The 17,967-nt window shown below is 39.5% G+C and overlaps 1 protein-coding gene across 47 annotated transcripts in view; it reads left to right on the plus strand.

Annotated features, from left to right (window-relative positions):
• Positions 1-17,185, plus strand: part of clasp1a (cytoplasmic linker associated protein 1a) — a 79,214-nt gene extending 62,029 nt beyond the window's left edge. For 15 of the 47 annotated variants that reach the window (XM_067516590.1, XM_067516597.1, XM_067516591.1 and 12 more), the window contains 18 exons: positions 586-609; positions 1,200-1,444; positions 1,597-1,660; positions 3,423-3,586; positions 3,830-3,908; positions 4,025-4,168; positions 5,344-5,439; positions 7,090-7,239; positions 7,430-7,536; positions 9,277-9,402; positions 9,802-9,949; positions 10,135-10,381; positions 11,353-11,409; positions 11,769-11,959; positions 12,188-12,316; positions 12,852-13,058; positions 13,200-13,316; positions 13,923-17,185. In XM_067516590.1, the coding sequence (XP_067372691.1) occupies positions 586-609; positions 1,200-1,444; positions 1,597-1,660; positions 3,423-3,586; positions 3,830-3,908; positions 4,025-4,168; positions 5,344-5,439; positions 7,090-7,239; positions 7,430-7,536; positions 9,277-9,402; positions 9,802-9,949; positions 10,135-10,381; positions 11,353-11,409; positions 11,769-11,959; positions 12,188-12,316; positions 12,852-13,058; positions 13,200-13,316; positions 13,923-14,009 (2,382 nt within the window). In that variant the 3' untranslated portion in view covers positions 14,010-17,185. Of the gene's footprint in view, positions 1-585; positions 610-1,199; positions 1,445-1,596; positions 1,661-3,422; positions 3,587-3,829; positions 3,909-4,024; positions 4,169-5,343; positions 5,440-7,089; positions 7,240-7,429; positions 7,537-9,276; positions 9,403-9,495; positions 9,584-9,801; positions 9,950-10,134; positions 10,382-11,352; positions 11,410-11,768; positions 11,960-12,187; positions 12,317-12,851; positions 13,059-13,199; positions 13,317-13,922 lie in introns of those variants that run through there. The other 32 variants (XM_067516592.1, XM_067516599.1, XM_067516613.1 and 29 more) reach the window with 11 other exon arrangements.
• The last annotated feature ends 782 nt before the right edge of the window (positions 17,186-17,967 follow it).

Below are 17,967 nucleotides of genomic sequence, written 5' to 3' on the forward strand. Positions count from 1 at the left end.
TCCTCAGTCTATGTATTGTCGTAATTAGCTTGCAACACTGCTATGACAGCTGAGTAGCTACCGGCAACTTTTAGTGTGGAATGTATTTGATAAACTTGACGAAATGCAGGAATTCACTATCAATAAACCCTTCTTAAATTATAGTACAACTTTGACCATTACAAGTGTTTTTATTGCTTCCCTTGCATGACATACACTGATGACAAGGTTCTCAAGCACTTTCAAAAAAGTAAATAGATTTCAAACACAAATGCAAATTTAATCATTTAATCCTGGAAACTAGGCACAGAAAACGTAGTAAACATATTTTTGAAAATGGAATAGAATTACATTAAATTAAAAAAAATGCAATGTGTATTAACAAGCTTGCATAAATGAACACAGAATTTAGGAACACTAATTTTGTCTTCCTAAACTTTAGTGATGGTATGTACAAATTCTCGTATCAAATGGTGCGGAGTTCAAATAATAAAAATCTAGTCTTGCATTGTTTTGTGTAGCCAGAAGAACCACAGTTGGTCATTGCTCCATCTTTAAACCTTCCCTCTCTCCTCTTTCCCTCCTGGTTGTTTGTTACCCTCTCAGCTATTAGGAGACTCCAGGAATAAGGTAGTTGGTCATTTTACATACTGTTTGTATATTCATACCATCATGCACTAATCAAGATCAAAAAGTATTGCAGCCTTGCTCATTGTGTTGGCTCATGACACCCCTCAACCCAAATCCCTTCCCCGTTGTTTATTTTTTAGAATGAGCTTTTATGTCTATTACATGTCAAATGTGTGCAAAGATGTTTTTTTTCCACATTGTGATATCAAATTTAAAATTAAATCATATATTTTCATTCATGATTGATGTTTCTTTTGCAAAAGTCCAATATATTTTATTATAATTTACTATTTTTTTCCATGTGCATTGCATTGCATTTTCAAACATGTTCTTACTTGTTGCTCTGCTTGACTGGCTTGTGTAAAAACAAAACAAATATTAGTTGGATTTTATTATTGAGCAATGCTGTACCATGACTGAGTTTGTGCAAAACCTAGAGATGTACAACTGCATGGCTACCTGATGCAACTGGCAACCTTGTTTCAAAGATTCTTCCACATGACTGAATTTATTTATCCTGCAGTTTGGTTAACTTTTAGTCATCATATTGTGATTTACATTTCCTACACATGCTTTTTTTTTTCACATAGAGGAAACCTGTGAGACGGAGGTACGAATCCCCAGGAATATACTCTGACGACGATGCAAACAGTGATGCCTCCAGTGCCTGCTCAGAGCGCTCATACAGCTCACGAAATGGAGGCATCCCGCATTACTTGCGCCAGACAGAAGATGTGGCAGAGGTCCTGAACCACTGCGCAAGCTCCAACTGGTCAGAGAGGAAGGAGGGTCTGCTGGGCCTGCAGAATCTTCTCAAGAGCCAAAGGATACTGAGGTGGGATTAGCCTCATAAGTCTCTGCCTAGGTCTACAATTATGTGTCATCTGTTTAACAGTAAAAAGGGAGGTTAAAACGTAATATCATCAGGAAGTGACAGCATAAGCATTTGTCAGGGACTGATATTTTTTTTGTTGTTGCACATTACAGTCGAGTGGAGCTCAAGAGACTCTGTGAGATCTTCACAAGGATGTTTGCAGATCCACACAGCAAGGTACAGAAGATACATTTTCCTAACTAGATCAGTCATTACAGTTTGACTTAATGTAAATGTAAATACAACCCCAATTCCAAACTAGTTGGGACAATGTGTAAAACCTAAATAAAAACAGAATGCAATGACTTGCAAATCTAATACTTATATTTTATAAACAATAGAACATAAACAACATATCAGATGTTGAAACTGAGACATTTTACCACTTCATGGAAAATATTGGCTCATTTTGAATTTGATGGCCGCAACACATCTCACAAAAGTTGCAACATTGCAATGTTTATTTTGTGTAGCACCCCCTCTTCTTTTATCAACTGTAAAAATTTGGTAAGTGAGGACACCACTTGCTGGAGTTTAGAAGAGGAATGTTGTGCCGTTCTTGTCCTATGCAAGATTCTAGCTGCTCAACAGTCCTTCGCCTTTGTCCCTGGATTTTTTGTTTAATGATGTGCCAAATGTTTTCTGTTGGTGAACAGTCTGGACTGCAGGCAGGCCAGTTCAGCACCTGGACTCTTCTCCTGTGAAGCCATGCTGTTGTGATGGATGCAGTATGTGGTTTAGCATTGTCTCGCTGAAATATGCAACGCTTTCCCTGAAAGAGACGTTGTCTGGATGGGAGCATATGTTGCTCTAAAACCTCTATATACTTTTCAGCATTGATGGAGCCTTTCCAGATGTTTAAGCTGCCGACACCTTACTTACAAATGCACACCCATACCATCAGAGATACAGGCTTTTGAACTGTCCACTGATAACAAGCTGGATGGTACCTCTCCTCTTTAGTCCGCAGGTCACAGCGTCCATGGTTTACAAAAACAGTTGTAACATTTTGATTAATTTGACCACAGAAAAGTTTTCCATTTTGCCTCAGAGCATTTTAAATGAGCTTTGGCCCAGAGAACATACCGACATTTATGGATCGTGCTCACTTCTTCTTTGCATGATACAGCTTACATTTGTAGATTGTCCAATGAACTGTGTTCAGTGATTTTTGGACATGTTCCTGAGCCCATGCAGTGATGTCCAGTAGAGAATAGTGTCTTTTTTTTTAATGCAACACCACCTGAGGGCCCAATGATCATTCAGTTCTGAATCTTTTGATGATATTATATACTGTAGATGGTGGGCTTTTGTGTTCACAAAGACTTTTTGAAATTGGTTTGTTTGTTTTTAGATTCAGTTTGTTGCAGATTGGTGAACCTCTCCCCATCTTTACATTCGACAGGCTCTGCCTCTCTGAAATGCTCCTTTTATACCAAGTCATGTTACTGACATGTTGCCAAATGAACTTATTAGTTTTCAAATGCTCCTTAATTTGTTTTTCATTTGCAGCAATTACTTTTCCTTCCTTTTGTTGCCCCCCTTCCAAATGTTTTAAAACGTGATGCTGCCATCAAATTTCTCAGTTTGTACTTCCGATATTTTGATTATATTCTATTGTGAATAAAATACGGGTTGATGAGATTTGCAAGACATTGCAAATGTTTTTATTTAGGTTTTTATTTGGGTTTTACACATCGTCCCAACTTGTTTGGAATTGAGGTTGTACATATTTCCATAACACAAGATTGAGCTCTATTAAAAATACTAATATAGTCTCTCTTGTTGCATGGTCTGCCTTGCTGTGTCTTAAACAACAGAGAGTAAGTTTGTTTTCAGTCCATTTTATTATACAAATGAACATTAACCAAAGTTTGACTACAAAGAGCAATTTGATATAGTTTTTTTAAAGTATGCAACACTGTGCACGTCTTCTCAGGTGTTCAGCATGTTCCTGGAGACTCTTGTGGACTTTATCACAGTGCACAGGGAGGATCTGCAGGATTGGCTTTTTGTCCTCCTCACCCAGCTGCTGAAGAAGATGGGGGCAGATTTGCTGGGCTCAGTTCAGGCCAAAGTCCAAAAGGCTCTGGATGTCACAAGGTCTGAAACACAAGCTTGACGTGGTTGTTGGCCACAGCTAAAATACAGGGGCTATTTAACCTAATCCTAACCTGGGAAATTAACTCTTCAATTAGTCTGGGATAGAAACATATGTAATTGGGTGATATTTTGAAGATGGCTACGCCGTGAAATCTCAACTGCAGCTTGTGCAGTAGTGTTTGAGCAACTGTAACAGTCTGAAATTAAAGAAGAGGTTAACTTGTCTTTGCTTTGTCTGAGCAGAGAGTCCTTCCCATTTGACCAACAGTTCAACATTCTGATGAGGTTTATTGTCGATCAGACTCAGACACCAAACCTCAAGGTAAAGTAAGATGAGAAATGTAAGATGTTTTTTTTCTTGAAGGCCAGATGAATTTGACTTGGCATCGAGATACACTTTTAGTCAGACATGTGACTAAATGTTTGGTGACTCTTTAGGTAAAGGTGGCCATTTTAAAGTACATCGAGTCTCTGGCAAGACAGATGGACCCGACGGACTTTGTCAACTCCAGCGAGACACGCTTGGCTGTATCGCGTATCATAACTTGGACCACTGAGCCCAAAAGCTCTGATGTTAGAAAGGTAGGTCAGCTCTCAGTGTAAATTCTGGTCTAGGACAAATGTCTCAGAAGACCACCTCATGTTTGGTCTTGCCACTAGCTCTGGTTTAATTTGGGGGCTGCATCCTTTATAGTCTGCATTTGCAGGGGCTTAAATAGTAAAGTTTTCATCAAACATATTAAGTGACATGATATTAATAACATTAGCTAGCCACTACCTCAGACACTCACCTGCCCATATCCATCTGGGAGCAGCCGAGGAGATAAATGGGTAATCAGCCCAAGACTAGATTGTCTCCTCGATTTGGCCTTCACGGCCTACATACCAAGAAGGATGCAGCCCCTAATTTAAGACACAGCTAATGTTTTAGCACTGATAGTAAAAATCTCTTTCCTTAGGTAAAGCTCAGCACTCAACAATGTAGTGTGAGTCTTGCTTAATAAAGTCACATTCATTCTTGTTTCAATGTTTTCAAATTTGGTCCTTATTTTGCTTCAGTCGTCACTTCACAGAAGGTATAGGGGCCAAATATGGGCACATAAGATACTCTAACTCATAATTACAGGACACGTGGGTGAAAAACAACTGTGAAACAAATAGCTTAAACATTTTAGAATGTGGGTCCACACAGTCATATGAAATAATGAATTTGTGGAAAATTAATTTATGGAATAAATCCATCATCATCATCCAAGATTACATGTTTGTTGACAATCACAGGATTTGCTCTAAAGCCAGTGGCATGTTATATACATCAACACGTTTTGTTATTTGAATTCTTTAGCCTCTAATATTTTCTTAGCAGCGCTAAAAACAAAGTATAATATTCCATGTGGGTGGCTCACTATCTTACCCTTGTCTGTTGTGCTTCACAATTTCTCCCTTTGTCTGCCTTTTTTTTGTTGTTGTTGGGTTTTTTGGGGGGTTTTTTGGACCATTGCTTCAAAACTCATCACTTAGTTTGAAATCAGAGAGTGACGTCGAGGAGAGCTGAACTAATTGTAGGAGGAGAGAACAGTTGTGACTTAGTTTGTTTGAGACAACCAATATAATTATCATACCAATATCCATTATGTAGATAGCCAAGTCGTATTAATCTTTGCCAGGTATTTATGATTAAGTATTTCATCCGAATGTAATCGTGGAGGACCTGTATCATGCTGTTATGTCCACTCTGCCCTGCCATTGTGCCCCAGACCCTTCAAAACTGGGTGAGCGAGGAGCTAGCTGGCAGGTCCAGTACTGCAGCCTTACTGTCCACTGAGGGCAACCAGGAAGAAAGGTGTAAGCAGGTAGAGCTTGCTCCAAAAACTGATCACAACACAACAAGCACGCAATGCCCCTGCCTGTCCAGTGCCTAACCACCAACCTTTCAGACTGTGAAAACTGCAGTGTGGCATCTTTCACTCACCTCTACCATTTATGCTTTAGCTGTTCTGCAGTAGCTACCTACCAAACTGTCAAGTATGTGCCTTGCAAAGTGACCACTCACCAACTAAATTGAGCTTGTTATTATTTTGGTATTTTTTTTAAAAAATCACAGAAAAGGATTGTTGCTTTTTATGAATAGCCTTTAGGCCAATTTTTATTATAATTTCAATAGGAACCCTTTTCTTACTATTATGTGCCTAACACATTTTGTCTGAGTCACCCTAACAACCTCTCATCCACCTGCATACCTGCATGTGTTTTTTTTTTTTTCAGTAACTGTGATTCATAAAAACTATTTCAATATTGAAAGCCTTGGTTTAGTTCATGCTAACAGTAGTTTTATATCTGAATAACTATGCAAAATCTAAACATGCCTACATTATGTTTATTTAACATTTTTAAACTTACAGTTTAAATATAGTAAATACATGTTTTAAAACGAAGAAAAACATCCTAGGAGTAGAAATTCACATTTCTGATATGTTGGCCTAGAGCAATTTTACTTTCTTTCTATCTTAAATCGCCAAATCGTCATCCTGCACCTTTGTTTTCACACGGTAATTTCAAACTGTTGGTTTCTATGGCCCGTTTCAAGTTTGATCTGTACTCACTTGCATGATGCAACAACAATATAGCTAATTGTACTTGTGAAATAGTTGTATACATTTTATAACGAATGAAACACTCACTTTTTAACAGTATCTTTCTAGATCTTCCAAGAAGTGTGCTGAGGAGTTGTCATGGCTTCAGAATTATTTTGACCTTTTGACCATGCAGGAAAAAATTTAATATTCGAACATGTCACTGTAGTACAGATGAGAATTAGGGCCACCATATAACAATTAAACTCAGAATTCTGACAAACTTAGTATTCTGAGAAAAAAGTCAGACTTTAAAGTTTTCTCTAAATTCTAAGTTCTGCTAAAAAAAAAAAAAAAAACAAGGTCAGAATTTTTAGTTTGAAGTCAGAATTATCAATGTCAGAATTCAGATAATTAAAAAATTATATAATGTCAGAATTCTTAGGGGTGTAGCTCAGTTGGTAAGGCAGTCGTCCACGGACCACAGAGTCCCAGCTATATGTCAAAGTGTCTCTGGGCAAGACACTGAACCCCTAACAGCCCATTCCCCTCCCCAGCTGTGCAGTGCTGGTCCAAGCCCAGTAGAAATTGGGGAGGGTTGTGTCAGGAAGGACATCCGGCGTAAAAACTGTATCAAATCAACATACGGACAATGATCCGCTGTGGCGACCCTGAACTCACAGGATAAGCCGAAAGGACCAAATATAAAGTCCGAATTCTTAAGTTTAATGTCAAAATAATTAGAAATATGTGTAGAATTTTAACTTTAAAAGCAGAAATCGAAGAGAAATAGAGTTTATGGTGGTCCTATTCCTCTTCTGTAGTGCAGCTACTTTGAGTGAATTTGGTAGAACTGCTTTGTAAGAAACACAATTGTCAATTTCTTTGTTAAATCGACCATCCTAACTTGCTGTGCTACACGGCTTCCAGGCAGCCCAGGTGGTGCTAATCGCTCTGTTTGAGCTCAACACCCCAGAATTCACCATGCTGCTGGGAGCTCTACCCAAGACTTTCCAGGATGGAGCCACTAAATTGCTGCATAACCACTTGAAGAACTCCAGCAATACCAGCAGCAGTGTGGTAAATCAAATGAAATGCTACCGGTTCATGTCATACATAGAGATGGTCAATTCATATGAAAAATGTTGTACCTTCATGAAACGGTAACAGTACATTAGTAAACATCATGCTGGCAAACAGTAGATCCATAGAACCATCAGACAGCAGGGTTGCTACAGTCGGATTTCATCTTTGTTCCTTTGCTTTCCAGGGGTCTCCCAGTAACACCATTGGCCGAACACCAACACGCCACACTCCCAGTAGAACCAGCCCCCTCACGTCACCAACAAACTGTTCCCATGGAGGACTGTCTCCAAGGTAACTAATCGTCAATCTAATGTGAAAAGGTTATATACAGCACACCTCTTTCAGTGCACGGCAGTGGCTTAACCGAATTGATACAGTACCAACGCTGTCATGATCAATTGTTTTGTGGTCAAACTAATGCACAAACTAACAGATGGGCTGGTAGCAGCATGATGATGATTGAGTTGCTCAGTGAGATTACAGAATACAAGCACTTTTTTCTAGCTCAGTTTTTTTAAACCAGAAATGAAATATGCTCCAAAACACTTTATATTTCCATCTGAATATGTTCTAAAACAAAATGTGTTTTTCATGCAAACTCTAAAACTACATCAAGTCTGCCAAAATAAATTTAGACCAAAAATATTGAGCATATTATTTATTTATTCTGTCGCAGGCTTTTTTGAGTAGCCTTCTGTCAATTGTAGATTGCCGTTTGCAGCCCAACTCCTCTTGGCCATTTTTCATGTTTCACTGGGCAAAACACTAAACCCCCAAATTGTCGAACTCCAGCTGTTAAGGTTCCCCACCTCTGATAAAAACTGGGGAGGTTTCCACCCAGAAAAGCCTACATAGTAAAAACCTGTGCTAAATGTGCGGACACAAGATCTGCTAGTGTGACCCCCGAGCGTAAGGGATAAACTGAAAGTGAGTTTGCTGAGCGTGCAGAGTTTGGTAGCTCGTTCCACCATCGTGGGATCATTGCGCTGAGGAGTTTCGCTTGGTGTCTTCTGTGTGGTGCTCGGACCACCAGACATTGTTCGTTGGCAGACCGCAGCTGATGGGAGGGACTGTAGAACTGAATGAGGGAGTTGAGGTAAAAAGGAGCTGTTGAGGTGATCACCCTGTAGGCAAGAGACAGAGCTTTGAACCTGATGCGAGCAGCTACAGGAACCCAGTGTAGAGATCTGAAGAGTGGTGTGACATGAGTCCTTTTTGGCTGATTAAAAATGAGGCGAGCTGCCGCACGCTTGTTAACTCGCGTTAGCAATTTGCAATACTTATTAACAAACTTTAATAAATAAAGTCAAGTAATCAAGTTAATTAATCAGGATCACAACATTGAAAAAGACAATGGTGACACAAATATTTAGGATTTATCACTTTCCTCCATAAATAAATGAATAAGCATAAAGTTTATCTCTCATTTCTTTAATTGGGTTCCTTGTATGTGCCTTAGGAGCTTTTAACCCATTTTTTCTTAGAAATAAAGAACATTTGCAAATGTTTACAAATTGTCAGGCACCATTGTAAAAGGTTGTTAACATTCATATGAAGGGTGCACTATTACAATTTAATTTTTTGTTATTTGCTTTTGTGCAAAAGAGTTTAATTCTCTCTAAGCAGCTCATATACTAAGCACTTTACAGTCCTTTGATGTACAAGCAGAAACCCACAAACACTCATAATAGAGACGTATTTTCCAGTTGTGATTACTGTATTTGAACTCTAGGTACATTTTGTGCCGACATCATTCTGGCTAAAACATAAATAAGGCTCTACTCCTTGAAAAAGTTTATGCAAAGCTGACTTTGTGGGATTCTGCGACTTCCTAATGCTGTCCGGTAGCTTAACACTTTCCCTTAAACTTAAAGCTCAGACTAGTTTTCTTTTTCTCTTTCTGCACACTTGTTTTTCTCCTTCTCGTCTTCCTCCTCTTGTCTGGTGGTCTCCTCATGTTGTCTCTTTCCGTCCACTTTGCCCCTCTCTTTCTCTGTCCATCCTTTCCTCCCGGCCGCGCTGTGGCAACAGTCGGTTATGGGGTTGGGGTGTCGACGGACTGTCAAAGCACCCCCCCGCCCCTCCTCCTCCTCCTCCACCTCACTCAACCCCTGCTGCCCCCTCCCTAAGGGTCCTGCGCAGAGCATATTCACCCAGGTAATGAGCTGGATACAGATACACAGGATTATTCCCTCCACTATGCCAGACCCTGAACCTTTTTCTTATCCAAATTTTCTTTTCCCAAACCAGTTGAGAGTATCTTCTACTTCAGTGCTCTATGTCATCTTCTTGCTGAATGCGTATGACTTCACCATCTGAAATCAAATGGAAACATCATGTAACAGTTGCTTCAGTGATGACGTTAACCTTTTGTGTGCAAATTCATAATGTGCTGTACATTTAAAGATTTAAGTTCTGACAGTTTGGGATTTCTAAATGCAATGCTAAAGCATGTTGCATGGTGGCAAAACTAATTGATGCTTATGTATGCGGTGTAGGTCCTTCAGATATGTATTTCATATCACACTTGTTTGTATGTTTTTGTGTGTCTGATAGCATGACAGAGTATGACACAGAGAACATGAATTCAGAGGAGATCTACAGCTCACTCCGTGGTGTCTCTGAGGCCATACAGAGCTTCAGCTACCGGAGCCAGGAGGATCTGAATGAGCCCATCAGACGGGAAGGCAAGAGGGACGATGCAGTGAGTCCCAGATTTCTAACGTTGAACTCAGAATTCTGTATTCCTGGTTACAGGAATACATACAGCTTTAACTTCTTCCCTAAGGCCTATATATTTTTAAATGCAATAGAAGAGGGAATTGTTGATGGGAAATGATGTGGGTGTTGGAAAAACTCTGTCCACTCACCAACCTTTCTATGTTACAGGCTGGAAGAGAAGGTGTAGCATTATCCCCTGGCTCTGACGCCCGGTTGGGCTTAGATATGGTGGAAGGGGGTCGCACTGCCTTGGACAACAAGACCTCACTACTCAACACGCCATCGCCACGCTCTTTTGCTGGGCCACGGAGTCGCGAGTTCGCTCCGTATGGCTACGGTGAAACCATCTGCACGTATGATAAGAGCGCCCTAAAGGAGGCTGTCTTTGATGATGATGTGGAGCAGTTCCGTGACTGTGAGTTCATATCCAAATCTACATCAGATTTCACTTTGCTGAAATTAGGGCTGCAAAGTATTTACTTTCAGCATCATAACTGTGATGTGCAATAGTTACATTGTAGGACAAATTAACATTGCTATACAGTTGCTAATCATTTTGGAAACAAACGACTCGAATATAATATTAGAAGGGCAGTGCTCAGCTGCGTAGGTGTTTGGTGCACTGAAATCTCTTCCAAAGTCAGTTCATTGAAAGTGCACTTTGTTTTGGTGAACGATCAATTGAATGTGTTCATTTGCAACTAAAGAACAGATTAATTAATACTTGAGCCGCTATGAACAATGTGGAAATGTTATGACATCACCGAGGTGCATAAACTGTATGGTATATGGACAAGTGAAATAATTTATCTTTATTCCCCTTTCTTCTATATTTTGTTATTTCATAAGTCTTAGTTAAAACATTAAACAAAAGGGGCGGTTTAGTACCAATATCTGTGAAAGAGAAAGAAGCCCTGAATGAAAAGGGCACATTCCTCAGTCTGGACTGTTCCATCACCATTCTGCCAGTCTATGTATCTGTCTTACACATTCCTCCATTGTGTAATGTGACCATGTCATTCTGTTTGGACCAGGTTAATGAAGACACTATTCAAGGTTTCTGCTATTGTGTGATGATTAAAGTTGAAATCAGAAATGTCTTCCTGTTTCCGTTGACTTGCCTGGTTACTAAATAGTTCTTAGGTTTAAGTTCACACAAGGTTTAGAACAAGGAGGGGAAACTTTGTCTATGCTACATTTCTGTTCTGTGTTTACAAATGCGGGTTGAGTGAGTCTGCAGTGTCCTGACTATAAGAGATAAGTCAGTCTATGCATCAGTTGTTGTCGTCATCACATCGTCTGCTTTACACCCTCTTGTTCCCCTCTGTCTCCCATTTCCATGTCATCCCTTGTCCATACCCAATACCCTCCCCTTCCTCCCTCTAGGCCGACGCCAGGAAAGTGGTGAAAACAAGATGACGCTGCCCAAAGTCTTTGCTCCTGGTAAAGACGCTTCTGTCAAACTGACACAGACGTGATGCCTGATTTATTGACTGTACCTTCACTCCACTCTCACTTTATGTGTGTTTGCATTGTTCAGTCGCTGCTCTCTGAGTGCTGCTTATAGCTTTTCTACCTTTTTTTAACTATGTGTTCACTGAGTCCAGTGTCTCCTGCTTTATTCTTCTACTAGTGGTTGTGGCATCCTGAGTGAATGTTAGTGTGTCAGTAATCTATTACATCTATAACTTCTATAGCACAACAATATGGGGTATTGCTACATTCAGATTCTGAACCTGAATGTCATTTTAAATGTTCAAAATTGTGATGGAACTCATTCCCCTTGCTCTCTTCTTGAACAGTTGGTCCAGACCACTCAGACCTAGTAGCTGACCTGCTTAAGGAACTGTCCAATCACAATGAGCGTTCTGAGGAGCGTAAAGGTGCCCTGGTGGACCTGCTGAAGATCACACGAGAAGACAACTTGGCTGTGTGGGATGAACACTTTAAAACCATCCTCCTTCTGCTGCTGGAGACACTGGGTGACAAAGACGTACGCTTTCTCACAGCTCTATTTGTGTCTGTGTTTGTCTTTCTGCTGCGTGAATGTGTGCAATGGAACTTTAAAACCTAGTTTGCAAAAATTTCTGTCTAAAATGTTTTTAACATTAACAGTAGTCACAACCTCCACCCTATTAATCATTTCAGGACACAGAGAGTGTAGGTGTGAAATAGGATATTTCTACTTGTAACTGATCTCCTTGCCACTTTTTCTCCGTAGCACACCATCCGAGCCCTGGCTCTGCGTGTGCTGAAAGAGATTCTAAGGAACCAGCCGGCTCGCTTTAAAAACTACGCTGAGCTTACTATCATGAAGACCTTGGAGGCTCACAAAGATTCTCATAAGGAGGTACACAGCTACATATTACACATTATTAGTTATACGTCTGGCCCATGGAGCAATATTAGCATTTATTTGAAGTGTGTGTCCACCTGATAAATTCCGATAAATGGTGAATGATCTGCACTTACAGTATACAGTGCTTTTTTTATCTTACCAAGGAACTTTACCGTTGGCCTCCCTTTCCCCCATTAAAACACACGTTACAGTTAGAAAAGGAAAAATGAAAAGGCAGAGGACTCTTCAACAAGACAATGACTCAAAGCACAAAGCAAAGTCAAATCGGGGATAATTTACAACTATAACCTTCTCAGTGTCCAGATTTGGAAAACAACTAGGCCCATTTTTTAGACTTGAAACAATTATGCCATAAAGAATGGGCTAAAATGACACCGGACAGGCTACAAACACTGGTCATCAGAAAAATCCTAACTTGCTTTCGATTCAGGAGTCTATCAAGGAATCCTCTGTGTGGTGGATTTCTAGTTGACTGGTTTTTTTTCCTAGATTACTTTACGGGTCTTTATCTGTTGCATACTTCTAGGTGGTGCGTGCAGCCGAAGAGGCGGCATCCACTCTTGCTGGCTCCATCCACCCAGAGCAGTGCATCAAGGTGCTTTGCCCTATTGTGCAGACAGCTGACTACCCCATCAACTTGGCTGCCATCAAGATGCAAACCAAAGTCATTGAACGCATTGCCAAGGACTCACTCCTGCAGTTGCTGCCCGACATCATCCCTGGACTCTTGCAGGTCTGCATCTAAACTAGTCACCAGTTGTTAGTTAACATGATGAATTAGAAGGAAACAAATCTAGCATTATGAAATATTTGCAAATCCTCTCTCATGCTCTTGCTGACCCCTCTAGTCTATATGTGTCTTGTGTCTCTGCAGGGCTACGACAACACAGAGAGCAGCGTTCGCAAGGCCAGTGTGTTCTGTCTGGTCGCTATATACTCTGTGATTGGTGAGGATCTCAAACCCCACCTGGCACAGCTCACAGGCAGCAAGGTATGAACTGTAGCAAGCGACACGAACACACAAACGCACACACCCAAACATAAACACCTTCCTGTCAGACACAGAGCCTTGTCATCTTCTGAGCTGGTTTGAATAAGTTGTGCAGTTAGAAGGCAGAGTGTCACATTTTCACCTCTTTCACTATATTCCGGTTCTGTAAATTTCAAGTTGTGAGAGTCACGTTTACCCTCGTTAGATTTTTGTGTTCAGAGGTCAAATGTGAAGGTCACAGTGACCTCACGACCATTCATTTCTCGTTATTCCAATATCTCAGAAAGACTTGGATGGAATGTTTGTGTAACTGGAACAAATCTTTGCTTAGTTTTTTCTAAATAACATTACGTCGTAAGTAGTCTTAAGTATTACGGCGGGATCCAACTTTTGACTGTATATGACTGTATCACTGTCAACTGACTTCAGCCACTTTGTTTCATCAGTGTGTGTACATACATTTCCATCATCCACTTGACACAATATGATCGAGAAGAGTTTCTTTATTTTAAAAAAGTGTTTTTAAAATTGATACTGCTTCTCAACATCCCCAGTCACACTGTGCTGAGGGAAATATTAATGTCTCACGTCTCTGCCTGTTTGCAGATGAAGTTACTGAACCTATACATCAAACGGGCCCAGACCACCAACAGCAATAGCAGCAGTTCTTCGGACGTCTCCTCTCACAGTTAATGGAGCGAGGTTTCATTTGGAAACCGATAATGTAGACGGCGTTGGAAGGATTTCTAGGACATGGACCTCTAGGCTTCCGCTCCTATCCCTCATTCATATCTCACCCACCTGCTGCAATTTGCTCCTGTTTCCAGGGGATACTCTTAACCTAAACGTCATTTAAATCCTGCCTCATCCTCACCCGACCTGGTTTTCGACTGGTGGGGAGGGAATGAGCACATATTTATATTTAGGAAATGCTGTTTCTCCATGGTTTGATTCTGTCATTGTAAGCCTGATTCTCCTTGACTTTCATACACGCGATGCTGTAAAAGAATAATAATTAGTGCGGAGGAAGAGAAGTTTCTGTCAAATCACCTACACGTACAGGTTGGAATAAAATGTCATTTGGCTGGCCCAGTGATGGCAATGAGCATAAAAACCAAATATTGTAAGAAAAAATAAATGCGTGAGGAAAGGGCTGTATACACATTTTTAGTTCATATTTAAAGTTTATTTATAATAATCAGTTGTAATAGAAGCCTGGTTATCAAGGTTAGTTTTTTTTATTCTAATGTTATTACATGTGTACATCAAATCCCCCACTTTCCAAACCAGAACTCTCTATAAGGTAACAAGTCGCTAAAAAATTTATCCTCAGCTACGGAATTGAAAATCCTTTAAACAGAACTTTTTGCCTCAACCCTGAGATTTTTTTTTTTTTTTATTTCCATCGACTGTGCTTTCACCAACAGAAGACAATTGTGGCATCCTATGTGTAAACATGCGAGGCTGCTTCTCAGTCCGCTGAGTGACTCTGTGTGAAGAGGAAGTCTTTTGTAAATAACTCAAGAGGTTTCCCCTGTTTGGATTTGGAAGAGAGACTGTAATTGAAGACAGGAGAAAAGACTTTAACAGGCCTTATTCACTTTACATGCTAATATTTGTGGGATGTACAGCACTGTAACTCTTAGCTCTCAAAAAAATGTGAATTTGCAGGAAAATGGACCTCTGCGGTGTTGACCTGTGACAATGCAGATACAGTATTAGTTGTTCCCTGTGATCTCCTTCAGTTCCCTCTCACGGTACCACAGCTTCAACAATAACCCCCAAATAAAGGTCTTTTGTACACACTTTTTGACCACTGCTTTGCAAAGTTTTGCATAATGTTGAACAAAGTAAAGAGAATAGTGAACTCTTACTTTTTGCATGTTAGCAGAATAGCTTGCATGTGATCTCCAGCACATGCCAACTTTGTGCTATATTGAAGGGCCCAGGTTTTTGGCTTTTAAAGTGCACTTGTAACATCTGATTATTCATCTCTGATTTATTCACAGTTCGGTAAAGGAGGTAGTAATTAACCTGTAAATCTCTTAAAGGTACGAAGGAACATATGGCGAAAACCCTGTGTTATATTTCTATATTTAAGCTGATAGAAGATTTCAGAAAGGGTGTTGACATCTCATCATATCTGCTGTTTAAGGCTGTTTTACAAGCTTTAACACATTGATTCGTGCTATGAGATGGATTAGATTGCGAGCAGTTTTTCCATCTGGTTAGAGTTTTCTTACTGGATACATTTTGGTTTGTTGGGATACAGTTAATCTACTGTAGTAAGGAATCATTTATACTTTTTTTTTTAATTCTTCTTGTTTGCTTCTAGCAAATAAACCATGATAATAAGGGTGTAAGTATTACTGACTTCACTGAGGGCCAGCCTGAGTCCTGAATTGGAAAAATTGGGACTGTTTTTGTTGAGTGGTGATCCACAAAGTAAATAAATCCACAAAGAATGGGTCAATATTTAAGTAAATGAATGTATAGACTACATGTTATATAATTTGCCTTTTAATTATTGGTACTGAGAATGAATACATGCTGCCCTGTACACTGTTATATACTTTTCAGCAATCTACTCTGCTTTTTGCTTCATCTCTTGAAGCAAAAAGTAAAAACTGAAACTGTTGTTTCATATGAAACGAAAGTGTCATAAGAAAGTTTCATATGTTTCACATGAAACTGTTGAAACAACAGTAACAAACCGCTGTTTCATATGAAACTACAGTTTCAGTTGTTTTATATGAAACTGCTGTTTCATATGTTTCATAAAGGAAAAGAAAAATCTGAACTCGCATTGTTTTAGTGACATTCATTCTCTTTCATGTGAAACAGCCGTTTCATGTGAAACTGTTTAAACTACTGTTTCATGTGACGGTTGTTTCACGTGAAACGGTTGTTTCACGTGAAACATCTGTTTCACGTGAAACAGCCGTTTCAAACTATTGCTTTAAACTACTGCTTCATATGAAACTGCTGTTTCATATGTTTCATAAAAGGAAATGAAACGGTTGTTTCACATGAAACGGTTGTTTCACATGAAACGGCCGTTTCATGTGAAACTGTTTAAACAACCGTTTCATATGAAACGGTTGTTTCACGTGAAACAGCCGTTTCAAACTACTGCTTCATATGAAACTGCTGTTTCATGGGAAACTGTTTAAACTACTGCTTCATATGAAATGGCTGTTTCATGTGAAACGGCTGTTTCACATAAAACAGCTGTTTCACATGAAACAGCCATTTCATGGGAAACTGTTTAAACTACTGCTTCATATGAAACTGCTGTTTCATATGAAACTGTTTAAACTACTGCTTCATATGAAACTACTGCTTCATATGAAACGGCCGTTTCATGGGAAACTGTTTAAACTACTGCTTCATATGAAACTGTTGCCGTTACATGTGAAACTGTTAAAACAACTGCTTCATATGAAACTGCTGTTTCATATGAAACGGTTGAAACAACCGTTTCATGTGAACGAATGTCACTAAAACAATGCCTTTATTTAACAATTCTGACATTAAACTCCAGAAGGTTGTTTTCTAACATTAATGAGCTGACTTTAGTTTCAAAATTTGCAGTGGGTATGGGGGGGAAGTTCATCCATCACCAAACTACCGGCTCCTAGAAACAGATTTTTCCTTGCAAACTCTTCACTATGCATGTTCTTTCTTTTGTCTCCCTCAGTAATGTATTGTTCAAACCTGTATTTATATATTTTATTTGATCCTTTTGTTTTCTCACAAAAAACTGTACATAATGTTGTTTTTTTTTTGTTAACACCACCTGTGATAGATTTGCAACAATGTAAAAATTAAAATGTTTGCTGTAGAAATAAACTAAGAACTGAATCACATTTTTTGTGGTTCTTGCACAGTTGCTATTGTAACCAACTGTTGAGACCCGAGTTAATATCAGTGAAGTGGTTGATAAAATGCTGTTTACTTTAGAGTTCAGTGAACATCTGTTATCCTGCTATAGGCCTGCAAGCACATGCAGATGTTAAAACCCTACCCTCCTCTTATTGGCCTTATCAGGGAGATTTTTCCACTTAACACGACTGTTGGGATGCTGCAAGGAGGCACAACTCAGCATCAAGTTGCAGATGCAGTAGGGAGGTGTCAAAGTGTCATTCCAAAGCCTGGAAAAGGTTTAGAAGGTGTGGGAGTGCGAGTTAAGCCTGTTTGAGGCAGACAACTGGTGAGCTTTTATGATCGACTTTATAACATGTGAAAATAAACTATACTATACTCTTAAAATTATTGTACAGGGTGAAGAAACAGTCAAACGTAAAATAAAACAGTTCTGGAAGAGCTGCTTTTACAGGTGATGTGAGGAACAACTTGATACTGGCAGATACATGTATCCCAGATCTGAATGTTAAAGTCACTCCTATGTTTCCAAGTCAGCTTGGTGGCCACAGTGAAGGCTGAAAAGTGTCATTGTTTGTTGGTTTTCCATAGGAAATGAAGCACTGCGTTAGCAAATAAAACAACACTTTTTCAATGCAGCATATATAAATATATGACCTACATCAACAAGGTATTGCTGCCCTCTTTTTCTGATACTTCTTTAACCATTTCAGCTTTACAGACTTTGCACACCAGAATCATAAGCATCTAAAGAGACTCAGTACAA

This window comes from Channa argus, chromosome 9 (assembly GCF_033026475.1).
Source record: "Channa argus isolate prfri chromosome 9, Channa argus male v1.0, whole genome shotgun sequence".
Taxonomy (NCBI): Eukaryota; Metazoa; Chordata; class Actinopteri; order Anabantiformes; family Channidae; genus Channa; species Channa argus.